We start from the raw sequence: 14,553 nt of genomic DNA, 5'->3' as shown, positions 1-14,553 counted from the left end.
GTTTCTCAGTTTCGCCATGACCAGAGGGTCTAAAGATCCTTTTCCCCTTCTCTTTAGACTTCATCCTGTGAAGCCAATGAATGCAACGGCCACCAAGGTTGCTAACTCCAGCTTGGGAACTGCCACCATCATCAGTGAGAACTTGAACAACGAGGCCATGATGAAGGTATGTCCTCTGAGAAGCTGGTGCGTTCGTTAGGGATTGACAGAACACCTGTTTCCATAGTCACCACCGTATACCTCTCCCTGGGCAGCCGGTGGTGCCAGGAGCACTTAGTCATACATCTTGAGTCTTTGAGTAAACTTTGGAAGCCCCCAGACATTCCACTGGATAATTACTTTATTCCCTTATACTTGTTTAGTTATTGTTAATTTTTTTTTTTTTGTCTCAAGCAACATGATTGACACTGGCCCTTCTTTTTTAAAAAAATTATTTAAAAATGTTCCTTCTTAATAGAGATGGGGTCTTGCTATGTTGCCTAGGCTGGTCTTGAAGTCCCGGGCTCAAGTGATCCTCCCACCTTGGCCTCCCAAAGTGCTGGGATTATAGGCGTGAGCCACCACACCCAGCCTGGCGCTTTTTAAGGAGAAGAAAATGTCACCCACAGTCTGGCCCATTCAGGTCAGGTATTTTCTTGTTCCCCTCATGTTTCCTTTCCTTTCGCAAGAATGTAAAATTCTGATAATTGCAATTATTGCATAGATATACTTTTTTGGTAACTTTATTTTGAAATAATTTCAAATGTTAAAAAAAAGTTGCAAGAACGGTACAAAGAGCTCCTACAAACCCTTCCTCCCAGTTCTCTAGTGGTTAACATTTGACCACATTTGCCCATCAGTCTCATCCTCTCTGCTTCCTCTCCCCCACCTTCTCTCTTTCTGGATATACACACGCAGGTGTATGCATAATTTTTTTTTTTAATCATTTGGAAGTAAGTTGTGTACCTCATGTTCCTTTTAACCCTAAATACTTAACTATGTAATTCCTAACAGTAAGGACATTTATTAAAATCAGGGAACTTTTTTTTTTTTGAGATGGCGTCTCACTCTGTCACCCAGGCTGGAGTGTAGTGGTGCAATCTCGGCTCACTGCAACCTCCCCCTCCTGGGTTTAAGCGATTCTCCTGCCTCAGCCTCTCAAGTAGCTGGGACTATAGGTGCGTGCCACCACGCCCGGCTAATTTTTGTAATTTTAGTAGAGACAGGGTTTTGCTATGTTGGCCACACTCATCTCGAACTCCTGACCCCTCAGGTGATCCACCTGCCTTGGCCCCTCAAAGTGCTGGGATTACAGGGATGAGCCCCTGTGCCTGGCCTACCTCATGCTCCTTTTACCCCTAAATACTCCTAACATTAAGGACATTCATCAAAATCAGGAAATTTTTTTTTGATACAGGATCTCACTCTGTTGCCCAAGCTGGAGTGGAGTGGCATGATCACAGCTCATCATAGCCTCGACCTCCTGGGCCCAATCAATCCTCCCACCTCAGCCTCCCAAGTACCTGGGACTACAGGCGAGCGCCACCATGCCCAGCTAATTTGTGTATTTTTTGTAGAGATGGGGTTTCATCATGTTGCTCAGGCTGGTATTGAACTCCTGGGCTCAAGTGATCCACCTGCTTCAGGCTCCCAAAGTGCTGGGATACAGGCGTGAGGCAAGATGCACAGCCTGTTTTCTGTTTTTCAGTATGAATTAATACTATAGTCAACAATTTCCTATATGGAATTTTTTCTTCTCTTTTAGATTTTTTCCTTAAGGTAAATTTCCAGGAAGTATCTTGCTCATTTGGAGGGTCTCTAAAAGTATGGGTTAATATTAAAAAACAACTCCCCACAAAACAAAACCAGCCTCCCAGATGAACTCTGTCTGGGATTGTCTTCATCCTGCTCTTTCTGGTTCTAGAATCTGAAGGATTTAGAGTACTGCCTTGCTGCAAATCCCTGGTCTTCAACTCATTATCTGGACTAGAAGAGAATGATTTACTGAGGGATTGGTGACCTTTAGTGGGCAAGGATATATTGTATTTCAAATATGTGGAGAGGGACTTCCCAACTGACACTGGGAACTGTAGTCTATAGAAATAAACTTTGTTTTTATTTTAGTTCAGAGCAGCTAAAATTTCATTCCATCATATATTTTATAGTCCCATGGACTCTGGATATTGAATAGCTTTTTTTTTTTTTTTTTTTGAGATGGAGTTTTGCTGTTATTGCCTAGGATGGAGTGCAATGGCGCCATCTTGGCTCACCGCAACCTCCACCTCCCGGGTTCAAGCGATTCTCTCACCTCAGCCTCCAGAGTAGCTGGGATTACAGGCGCCTGCCACCATGCCTAGCTAATTTTTGTATTTTTAGTAGAGACGGGGTTTTGCCATGTTAGCCAGGCTGGTCTCGAACTCCTGACTTCAGGTGATCCACCCGCCTCAGCCTCCAAAAGTGCTGGGATTACAGGCATGAGCCACCGCGCCCAGCCTTGTTTTGTTTTTTAATGGAGATGGGGTCTTGCTCTGTTGCCTAGGCTGGCGGGCAATGGCTATTCACAGGGTGCAATCATAGCTCATCGCAGCTTCGAACTCCTGGGCTCAAGTGATCGTCCTACCTCTTCCTCCCAAATAGCTGGGACAACAGATGTGCCACCATGCTTGGCTGAAAGTGTTTTTCAAGTGCTGGGTACTTGTTATTCCCTCTGGCTTCACTGCATATCTACCAGTAAGAGCTGGGATAAAGGTTCACAGGAAGCTGGAAGTCCAAGTTTTTGGTAAAAGAAGAGAAGTAATCATAACTGATGATTGCTGAAAACAAGTTAGCATCTTCTTGCTGTCTTGCCTCACTTTTTTCTTCCTTCCTTCTTTCCCTCCCTCCCTCCCTTCCTATCTTCCTTCCTTCCTTTTTTTTTTTTTTTTTTTTTTGATGGATTTTCGCTCTGGTTGATCAGGCTGGAGTGCAATGGTGCGGTATCAGCTCACTGCAACCTCCACCTCCCAGGTTCAAGCAATTCTTATGCCTCAGCCTCCCAGGTAGCTGGGATTACAGGCATGCACCACCACACCCAGCTAATTTTTTTGTATTTTTAATAGAGACGGGGTTCTACCATGTCGGTCAGGCTGGTCTTGAACTCCTGACCTCAGGTGATCCACCTGCCTCGGCCTCCCAAAGTGTTGGGATTACAGGTGTGCGCCACTGCGCCCGGATCCCACTCTTTCTTTGTAGGACACATTGACAGGGCAGGTGGTAAGCATTGGTCTCAAAATTATCAGCCACAGCCAGAATTGTGCACCTACTACATTTCAGCCCTAGCCTAAAAATGTACAATATGTCAACCAGCTTGCCTGGCTTCTGTGTGTTGCAGATAGATGAGGCAGCACTTGTCTTCCTGGAATTAATGATATTTATCAGGAAATGGGATAAAAGGACAGCATAAAAGGACAGCAATAAAAATTAGAGTCATTCAGCAGCTTCCCATCCATCTTCCTTTTACTGTGGAATGCAGTGTGGCTCCAAAGAGAAACAAACACCTTGTTTCTGGGAAGTTAGCAAGACCTTTGGCTCCCATTTTATTTCCTCTTCAAAGCTCATTTAATTCAAGGGCTTATCTACTGGCCCTAAGAGAATAACTTAGCTCAAAACAAAGGCAACTGCTGCTTATTTTGCTCATGATTTGTAGGCCTGGCTGCCACCCCGCTGCCTGCCTGCAACACATCTCTTGGTTCTGGACCATGCCTAGTAAACATTCTGGGTAAATACGGGACGTTTCCTGGAGGCTCTGCTATTGGCCTGCCACATGATAGATGCTTTGTGTTAAGGCACAAGACAGTATTTATAAAGATACCTACTCTTTGGAATGTTGCAAAGTAAGAGAGGTTTAAGGGAAAGAAATTGCATAGCTAAAGTTATGAAATGCTAGCTGGAGCATTACTACAGTGATTTTTTCTTTTCTTTTCTTGGTTGTTGTTTTAGGGCCTCCATCCTTTATGATGATTTATAACTGGGAGTGTATTATTTACCCAGGTGGCTTTAACATTTCCGTTTTAAAATAGTAAAGCCAACTAGATCCAAAAATCAACTGTGATATGGAAAAAGTTGGATGCACATTTGAGTATGTCATTATTACAACTATGTAAAAGGAAAAGTTCAGGGTAAGAATCCTGGTGAGAAATACATGACAATGGGCACTGTTCTTTCTTACATTTGTGGGTGTTTTCTCTGTGCTGCTTCTTCTCCAAGGTCATTACTCACTTTTTAAGATGCTGGCTTATTTTATAATTTTTTTTTTTTTGAGATGGGGTCTTGCACTGTTGCCCAGGCTGGAGTGCAGTGGCACGATCTTGGCTCACTGCAACCTCCGCCTCCCGGGTTCAAGCAATTCTCCTGCCTCAGCCTCCTGAGTAGCTGGGACTACAGGTGCCTGCCACCATGCCTGGATAATTTTTTGTATTTTTAGTAGAGAAGAGGTTTCACCATATTGGCCAGGCTGGTCTCGAACTCCTGACATCATGATCCGCCTGCTTCAGCCTCCCAAAGTGCTGGAATTACAGATGTGAGCTACCATGCTTGGCCCTGTTTTATAATTTTTAAATATCGCAAAACTAGGCTCTTCTAATGATTTTAAAGTCCTTTATATCCTTTTTCCCTTTGAATTACAGAATCCAAATTAAATAGCTGTTTGATGGCTCGTATGAAGTACCTTAAGTGTGTACACATTTTCAATTCTAGGCATTTATCTTAAGGAAGTACTTAGAGATGTGGCCAAAGATTTATGTTCATGCATTTTGATAAAAATGTTATTTATAATTGTACAAATTGAAAACAACATAAATATCCAGCAACAGAGGAATAGTTAAAATATAATGAGATTTTAAGCATCCATTAGAAAAGCAAGTTTTGCTAAAATGTTATGATGGAAAAAATGCTTATTAAATAGTAAAAAGCTGTAAAACTATTATTTTGTATGAGGCAGACATTATAAAACATATCAAGAACCCCAAGAAGGCCAGGCTTGGTGGCTCACGCCTGTACTCCCAGCACTTTGGGAGGCTGAGGCGGGTGGATCACTTGAGGTCAGGAGTTCAAGACCAGTCTGGCCAACATGGTGGAACCCTGTCTCTACTAAAAATACAAAAATTAGCTGGATTTGGTGGCAGGTGCCTGTAATCCCAGCTGCTCGGGAGGCTGAGGCAGGAGAAGCACTTGAACCTGGGAGGCAGAGGTTGCAGTGAACCGAGATCGTGTCACTGCACTCCAGCCTGGGCGTCGCAGTGAGACTCTGTCTCAAAAAAAGAAAAAAAAAAAAAGAATCCCAGGAAAAATAAAGAGACCCAAATGTTAGGTGTTGGAATTAATTATATGACACCCTACAGGTGTCAGCCTCTGCATCCCTCTCTCTTTCAAACTCCATGCAGAGTATCTTATGTATTGAGACTTTAAAAAAAATAAATAAATAAGATCCTTTTATGACAGAGATAGAATCTAAAATCCCTTGAGGATGTATTCTTTGCCGTTATTTACAAAGGTGACTCTTTTTTCTTGATATAAAATGTAAGGCTGGGTGTGGTGGCTCATGCCTGTAGTTGCAGCACTTTGGGAGGCCAAGGTGGGAGGATCACTTGAGCTTGGGTTTGGGACCAGTCCAGGCAACATAGAGAGACCCCGTCTCTATGGGAAAAAAAAAAAAAGGGCATCAAGTACATTCACATTGTTGTGTAACCAATCGCTAGGGCTCTTTTCCAGACTTGCAACTTTTCAATGAAATATTGTTTTGGAAGTGACATCTACAGTGACTGAGGTCCAGAGGAGGTGCACTGTGAATGCATGCCTTCAAAGTTTTAAAAAACAAAGATTAGGGGAGAAGCAGCTTTTGGAAAAGCAGTCCAGTGTCTCACCTCTGAATGTGCAGCCTGTGTGGGGTTTAACCCGCTCTGTCTATGGAAACGTTGGTGTTGTGTGTCTAAGTTAGTGCCGCCATCGTGCTTTTGTTCCTGGCCAGGATGGGAACGCTGGGATCCCTCCTTTGACTTCTGGCTCGTGTCCAGGCAGTTTGCGTCACTGACTGAACTGGGGCTCCTATCATGTCACTGAGGAGCTAGTGTTGATTCTTGGAGAAGGTAATCTCTTGGCCTTCCTGGTAGGCAGTGAAACCGTTAGACCCTCAGGGCAGTAAAGCTATTCCTGCCTCAGAGCTCTGCCAGCAATATCATCTTGATTCTTTAAACATGTAAATCTCAGGCTACAGATTTCAGGAAAAGTCACTTTTTTTTCCTTACTGGGGACTTGCACAGCATGTGACTTTTCCTTTAAGCTTTACCTTGCATCTCCTCCTGGTTCAGGCTGCTTGGGCTTGCAGGGGCCCCAGATCATAAATGCTGATAAAGCACAGTGACTCCACAGGGTGTGTGCTCTCCTCGGGAGTGGAACACTCAGCTCTGGGACAGGCCGCTGTGTACCCAAGGGCGTGCCTAGATGGCCACGGCTGAGGACGGGGCATGGTGGCACCTGGCTCTGACTCCGCATATTTCTTGGGTATGAAGTGATGTAAAGTGGGGTCCCTGGGTGTCCTCTGCATCCACCTGCTCACTGAGTCCTTCTGAGCGCAGCTTTGGCAGGAGCAGACAGTCTGGGCTGGACCTCGACCTGCTGCCCTGGAAAGAAAGCCCTTGCCCCCTGCACCTGCTGTTACAGCTGTGTCTTCCTGGGCCCCCTCTGGCTTGGGTGTCGTCTCTAGCTCTGCACTGGTGTTTGGTTGTGTGAGCTCCTAGTGTTCCCAGAGGAGTGAGCACTCATTTGGAGAACTGAGTCCTCCCATGATGGCATTGCTTAAAATGCAAACCCAGAGTCAGTCCAGAGGTCCTCGACCTGTGAGGCAAGTATGGTTTTTACATTTTTGAAAGTTCACACAACAAAATAAAACAAAACAAACAAACCAAAAAACCAAGGAAGAACATGTTAACAAAGGCTGTCTGTGGCCCGCAAAGGCTCAAATATGTGCTATCTGGCCCTTTCCAGAAGACTTCATCAGTCAACAACCTGTTTTCACTGTAAATTGAAAACGGATTCCCTGGCTGGGCACGGTGGCTCACGCCTGTAATCCAAGCACTTTGGGAGGCTGAGGCAGGCAGATCACCTGGGGTCAGGAATTCAAGACCAGCCTGGCCAACATGGTGAAACCTTGTGCCTACTAAAAAAATACCAAAATTAGTTAGGCATGGTGGTGCACGCCTATAGTCCTAGCTACTCAGGAGGCTGAGGTGGGAGAATCACTTGAACCCAGGAGGCGGAGGTTGCAGTGAGCCGAGATCGCGCCACTGCATTCCAGGCTGGGTGACAGAGTGAAACTCAGTTTCAAAAAAAAAAAGAAAGAAAGAAAATGGATTCCCAAGAGACCCAGATCACTAGTCACTTTTTCCTCCTTTGTACTTCTTTTAGGTTTTAGATTTCTTTGCTGATTTTATAACCCCTTTTTCCCAACTTTTTCCCCCCTCTCCAAAGAAATACAGCCCCTCGGACCCTGCATTTGCATATGCGCAGCTGACCCATGATGAGCTGATCCAGCTGGTCCTCAAACAGAAGGAAACGATAAGCAAGAAGGAGTTCCAGGTCCGCGAGCTGGAAGACTACATTGACAACCTGCTTGTCAGGGTCATGGAAGAAACCCCCAATATCCTCCGCGTCCCGACTCAGGTTGGCAAAAAAGCAGGAAAGATGTAAATCAGCAGAAAAAAAAACACCGAGAGGTTTCTGTGACTTCACTTTCACCTGCTCCAGGGGTCAAGGACTTGCCTTGCCTGATAACCAGCCAGCAGGCTCCGAATCACCATCTCCCTCACGTGTTATCCGGCAAGAGTGAATTCTACCAATGGAAGCCAGGTTAATGATTACAATTAATCTTTTACTGTACATTCCCAAGGCTTTAGTTTTAAATGCCACTGTGCCTTTAACTAGGTTGTAAATATTTTATGCCCACCAGAGACGTGGTCATAATATCTGATCCTGAGCCAGAGATTCAGATGGCACAGGAAGTATTCATGTATTTTAACACTGGGGTTTTCTTTCTTTCATACTGAGATTTTTTTTCAGTATGTATCCTCCAGCTCTTAAAGCTTACCTGAGAAAGCTTTAAATGAGAAAAGGACCATGCGATTGGTGCTGTGTTACATACACATACTTTCTTGGCTTTCGAGTAGCTCAGGTGTGGCTTTTGGCTGCAGATGTTAAATTTTGATACCATGTAAACCTATCCAGCTTCTCAGACTTGGGTCTTGTTTTTTGATGGGAGCAGAGGTGTTTAGAGAAAGCCTCTGAGTGTGCCTTTCAGATTTTGAACAAGCGGCCTTTTCTAAACATCAACTTCTACTACTCTCTAGCCTTAAAATATCTTCTGCTTAGATCCAGGGCCCTTCTACTGGAGATAGGAAAAGTAGAATTCAGGAATTAAAAGAATTACTCTTTATTCAATTTGAGGAACTTGGTGAAAGCCCCTCCTCTTATGACAGTCAGGTTCCTGCTGGCTAGACCAGCCTATTCAGCGCTTTGCTAGGGGACTGGATGGTCCACGCACTCGCTAATACAGTTCTCCAGGTGTGGAATGATGTCAATACGATTGCTTGGCCTTTTCCCCCTGTGCCTTTGCTCGGTGCTCTGGTTTCCTCAGCAACACTCCTTTTGAGGGGCAGAGACAGGGTCCACCAACTCCCCAAGATGAAGAAGCCCCTTCAGGCCAGGCGTGGTGGCTCGTGCCTGTAATCCCAGCACTTTGCAAGGCCGAGGAGGGTGGATCACTTGAGGTCAGGAGTTTGAGACCAGCCTGACCAACATGGCGAAACTCCATCTCTACTAAAAATACAAAAATTAGCTTGGCATGGTGGTGCGTGCCTGTAATCCCAGCTACTCGGGAGGCTGAGGCAGGAGAATTGCTTGAACTTGGGAGATGGAGGCTGCAGCGAGCCAAGATCGCGCCACTGCACTCCAGCCTGGGCAAGAGTTTTTTTAAGACTCTTAAAAAAAGAGCCTGGGCATTTTAAGACTCCGTCTTAAAAAAAATAAAAAGAAAAAAAGAAGCCCCTTCACTGTACAGGGGACGGGAGACCATGGATTGGACCCCAAAGGGATTGAACTGCATCTGCATGTCTGTCCTTTGAACATTTCTCTCCCTGCCCAAAAGGAAACCCAAATTATTTGTGGGATACTGGGGAAATTGTAGTGAAGGGCTTAATGTAGTTAATAAAAGTTAAGTCAGTAGAAAACAGAGATGCCTCAGCCTTCCAATGGTTGCTTTTTTTCCATTTTCCCTCATGAATAGACTCACCAGCATTTTACCCCCTTGTTATAAAACTGTGCAGAGCAAGAAGATGATACTTATTTTTGAATTTGTATTTTTAAAACTAGATTTATAGACTTTTTTTTTTTTTTTTTTTTTAACTAGGACACTTGCTTCCTTCTTAGCTAAAAGCACCAGTTGAGATTTTTCAGGTAATTTTGTTGTTACTCACTGAAGACTGGAATTAGAATGTTTCTGGTATTGCTCATTTTTTTCCCTGGCTATGATAGAATCTCATCTAATCTTGACATCTCTCCTAGGGGAAGAATATCACAGGCTAATAGCGTGGGTGGGGGTGAAGATGATAGCAGTTATTAAATCAGGAATCTCTTTTATGTGTGTCCTTGTTACATTGAGGTTAAGAGGCAAAATCATTGGCAGTGCAATCTCTTTCCAGGATTTCGTTTGCTGTGGCATTGGTTATATCAGAGCACTTTAATCTGAAGGATGATACTGTAACTTGATTTATCTAATTAGCTTTTAATTATCTACAGCTATTTTATTTTATTTTATTCTCTCCTACAGTACTGGGACCACTGTAAACTTCTCAGATGACTTGTATTTTTGTAGTGCTATGAAATTTATTTACATACTTATAAAGAAAACTGTATATTCACTTGAACTCTGAAAATGTATATGTATGGCTGGACGTGGTGGCTCACGCCTGTAATCCCAGCACTTTGGGAGGCTGAGGCGGGCGAATCACTTGATTGAGGTCAGGAGTTCGAGACCAGCCTGGCCAACATGGCAAAACCCCATCTCTACTAGAAAATACAGTAATTAGCTGGGTGTGGTGGCAGACAGCTGTAATCTCAGCTGCTCGGGAGGCTGAGGCACAAGAATCGCTTGAGCCAGGGAGGTGGAGGTTGCAGTGAGCTGAGATCACATCATTGCACTCCAGCCTGGGCAACGGGTGAGACTCTGTCTAAAAAGAAAGAAAGAAAGAAAGAAAGAAAATGTACATGTATATATTTGTCCTGCATTATGTTTTTTACTTGATATAAATGTATTTTTACTGTGATAGCCCAAGTGCACTTGGGGGCAGGTGTGCTCTGTGTGGTTCTTCTTCCATTGGAGAGCTGGCGTAGAGATCTGCAGTGTTCACGAGGATGTTGGTTTGGAGATGTCTGCTGCTAGGACCTGGGGTGTGTGACTCAGTCCATATGAGAGGGACTTCTGGGTGGAGGAGTGAATTCCTGTGCTCTGAAATGCCACTTGGGAGCTCTGGACAATGAAGGACAATTGACTCAAGGGTGCCTGGCTTCTGCTGCTGCTGGGAAAAAATTCAGTTTATAGCATTCCTGCACCTCCCAAAGTAGATAACCTGGAGGTCATTCAGTTAACAACTGTCCCTGAGGACTCAGTTTTGGGGGAGGGGTTATCTGGGAGAAGCTTTAGCCTGTTCTGAGCCATTAGGAGACATTAGTGAATTGGAGCACTGGAGAATCCTACAAATGGACTATGTCTCAGAAGAGCTGGGACCTCCTTCCAGCTGCTGCAGATGCTGACAGGCCCTGGGAGGCTGCTGTGCTCTGGAGAAGCCGGAGCAGCTCATTTCTTGGCCTAGCCTGGCTGCCTCAGAAAGAGCAGTCAGGACTTGAGGGAAGCATCAAATTCTATACCCGCAAACTGCAGTTGGAGGTCAGCTTTTTGAAATGTCCAGCCTTTGCCCAATTGTTTCAGATCATCTTATTCCTCGGGCTTTGGCAGGTATCCTGCCCTCCATCTTATTCCAGTGTGTTCACCTCATCAAGGCAGCAGAGTGGATGAAGGAGCAAGTCTGCCCTTTGCCATACTGAACAGCTGTGGACCCTGATTGGTGAGGGCTCTGCACATGCCTGTATGAAGGAGATACAGGTGTGTGTGCACATGCCTGTATGAAGAAGATACAGGCATGTGCTTCTCAGTTTTGCTAACAGTGGGAGCTCAACGGGGCAGAGGGAGGAACGTCTGTGATGCTCAGCCACATACTGTAGAGAGAGGCAATTTAATGTTAAATGACACGCCATCCTCCCTCCCACCCTTCTCCCAGTAAACTTTTTTTCTTTTTCTAGAACTACTAATTATCTCTCATGGCTGAAAAATTAATTGCCTTAGGTGGAGAACTTAATTCCTAGTGTCCACCAAACTTAACTCCGTGGTGTCTCCGTATCTACTGTGTGAGCTACTTAACCGACGCCCCCTTCCTCCAACTGAAGGATCGCCCAACGTTTTTGGATTATAGAATTATTATTTCCTGCTTTCTTTCTTTGGGACTTTTGAATTTCTTTGATTTCGTTTTTAAGAAGTAACCCAACATTTCCTACAACACTAAATAAAATGGTACTTACCTTTCAAAGATTTGTGTCTGTAGTTTGGTATGGGTGCAATAAAAATTTATTCTGTCTTCCTGGAAAACCTCTCTTGGTAGGGGTGGGGGGATGACCAGTGTTTCTCATCCCATGAGGGTCTCTCACTAGGATTTCTGCTGCTGCCATCTTGCCTGGTGCCCAGGAGGCCCAAGGCCCTTTTTCTCAAAGAGGACAGACATGTCTGGTCCCTTCAGATGCACCCTTCATCTTGGCCTGAGGGACCATGGCACTGGCCAGAGAAACTGAGTTGGAACGTGCTGCCCCCTTTTCCTTTGCAGCCGGTACCCTTGGCTGAGCATATGGACAGGGTCTTTCCTCAGTTCCCACCCCCACCACACACACAGGTTCCTACAGAGTGATGTCTTCACTTTGGGGGCATGAGTTGAATTCAGGCTGGGCTCAACTGCCCCATCTGGGAACCAGGTCCTTGTTCAGTTGACTTAGTTGGTCCATGTGTGAATAGAGGGTATTAGGGATGCACAGGAGTCTCCTGGAGTTCATCTCTCCAAACCCCAGGCCTTTCCCCAAGAGGTGAGAGGTGTGCCTGCCCTGCGAGCAGTGCACGTGATCCACACTCCAAGGTCCCAGACCTCTTGGAATGGAGGCAATGCTTTTGCTCTTAGAGATGAGTCACACTGTAGAGAGACAGAGGCAGGCGGTGCCTGTGAGACTCCTGGGCTGGGATGGGAGAGCTTCCCTGAAGGCCTCCCTGGTTTTGGTGGAGAGGCCTGGTGATTCCAAGTGGACATCGACTGCCGTGTGAAGACACTTAATAAATTTTATTTTATTTATTAAATCTCTTAATAAAACAACCCTCTAAATGGAAGGTCTTCAAGGAAGGAAATTACACAAATGACCCCAGCTTTTCTCTCTCAGATTTATTCCCCTTGCTTTGGAGTTCTGTTTGGTTCCTGCTATTGCCACCAAACCCAGCCCTCAAGGCCAGGCTATTGTATTTTTCAAATTCCAGCCCAACGAGGCAGACACAACCATCTTTTCTTTTGAGTCCCCTTAGCCCAGCAGCTAGCAATGGAAAGCTTTAAAAACAACAACAACAACAAAAAAACAAAAAAAAAAACCAGGCCTGGCACAGTGGCTCACTCCTGTAATCCTAGCACAGCACTTTGGGAGGCCGAGGCGGATGGATCACCGGAGGTCAGGAGTTCAAGACCAGCCTGGCCAACATGGTGAAACCCCGTCTCTACTAAAAATACAAAAATTAGCCGAGCATGATGGTGGATGACTGTAATCCCAGCTACTTGGGAGGCTGAGGCAGGAGAATTGCTTGAACCCAGGAGGCAGAGCTTGCAGTGAGCCAAGATCACGCCATTGCACGCCAGCCTGGGTGACAGAGCGAGACTGTCTCAAAAAAAAAAAAAAAAAAAAAAAAGAAAATAAGGGAAATAATTATAGGATATATGAACAACATAAAAGGTAAACTTTCCCAAATCCAGAATTCTGAGTCGAATTCAAGCCCCAAAGGTCTAGAGGCACCCAGCCACTCGGCTAGGTGGTCCCAGTTGTTCTTAGGTGACCTGAATTCCCTTGTGCTCCATTCTGGAGGAGGAATAGACGCTGTTCCCCTCCTGCATTCCCCTGTCTGCTCACTCACTCTAGATTTTTCTTTTTTTGAGATGAAGTCTCACTCTTGTCGCCCAGGCTGGTGTGTAATGTTGCAATCTCAGCTCACTGCAACCTCTGCCTCCCAGGTTCAAGCGATTCTCCTGCCTCAGCCTCCTGAGTGGCTGGAATTACAGGCACCTGCCACCACGCCTGGCTAATTTTTCCATTTTCAGTAGAGATGGGGTTTCACCATGTTGGCCAGGCTGGTCTCAAACTCCTGACCTCAGGCAATCCACCCGCCTCCACCTCCCAAAGTGCTGGGATTACAAGCATGAGCCACCGCTCCCGGCCCTCACTCTAGATTTTTCTAAGTAACAGCATAACATGTTTTTTCTTGGAAAAGAAAAAAGTCCTAATTTCCCCACTATCAAGAGGTAACCACTGTAGTTTTGACTTGTCTCAGGGTTTTTCCTCTCATATAAATAGCCACACTTTACAAGGAAGATAGGATCACACCGTCTGTACTGTTTTGAATGTATCTCCATGACTTGGTAGCTGGCAGCTATGTGTGTTCTGCGACAAGGACTGATAGGATTCCCAGGAGAACCTTTCCTGGCTAATAATTCCCTTTGGCAAAAAAAAAAAAAAAAAAAAAAATGCTGCAGCAGTCACAAAGATAATCTAGGTCCCTTCCGGCCCAGGTTATAATCTTAGCCACCTGTGGATCAGAGTGGGGACTTGCCGGGGGACACCCTGCCCACTCCCAACCAGGAAAACAGTCACTTACCGGGCGTGGTTACCATTCTTTACTGGGGCCAGTGGTCAGCACAACAGCCACCATTAGCCCTTGGACCCAGTCTCTCAACACAGGCAGCTTGCCCCTGGGCTGCTCCGCCGGTGTCAGCTTTTGGGCCCTGCAGTTTTCCCCTACTGGGACGTCATGAACTATCACTTCTGACTCGAAACTGGCTTCCTTGAGCCCTTTGAGGGCAGAGTTTCCCAATGCCAAAAAGCCTCATGAGGGGATATGTCCTTACTTGGCCTTTCGACTTTCTATTACTTTACATAGAAACCTGTGTCTTCAGCCTGGGAAAGAATCGCCTTGGGGACATGATATGGCTCTCACAGAGTTGAGAATAAGCTGCCTCTGTCCTTATGGACTGCTTTCAGGCTAAACCTTGACTGCAAAAGGAAGGCCTGCTTCTTGAAGCACTGAGGTGTACTATTTTTAATAATTCTCATTCAGGTCAATGTCTCCATTGTGCAGCTGAGCAAACAGACCCAGAGAGGCAGCAGCACTCTCACTTGCCTAAGTCACACTGTGAGATA

General features: G+C 45.4%; 1 protein-coding gene across 2 annotated transcripts in view; it reads left to right on the top strand.

The window, feature by feature from the left end:
• The window catches only part of RAB11FIP1 (RAB11 family interacting protein 1), a 40,446-nt gene extending 28,798 nt beyond the window's left edge, over positions 1–11,648 (top strand). For both annotated transcript variants that reach the window (XM_054498762.2, XM_054498761.2), the window contains 2 exons: positions 58–166; positions 7,483–11,648. In XM_054498762.2, coding sequence (XP_054354737.1) covers positions 58–166; positions 7,483–7,701 — 328 coding nt within the window. In that variant the 3' untranslated portion in view covers positions 7,702–11,648. The remainder of the gene's footprint in view (positions 1–57; positions 167–7,482) is intronic.
• Positions 11,649–14,553: the final 2,905 nt, after the last annotated feature.

This window comes from Pongo pygmaeus, chromosome 7 (assembly GCF_028885625.2).
Source record: "Pongo pygmaeus isolate AG05252 chromosome 7, NHGRI_mPonPyg2-v2.0_pri, whole genome shotgun sequence".
In the NCBI taxonomy this organism is placed as follows: Eukaryota; Metazoa; Chordata; class Mammalia; order Primates; family Hominidae; genus Pongo; species Pongo pygmaeus.
Note: the sequence above shows the minus strand (reverse complement) of the source record. Positions and strands in the feature narration are given on the sequence as shown.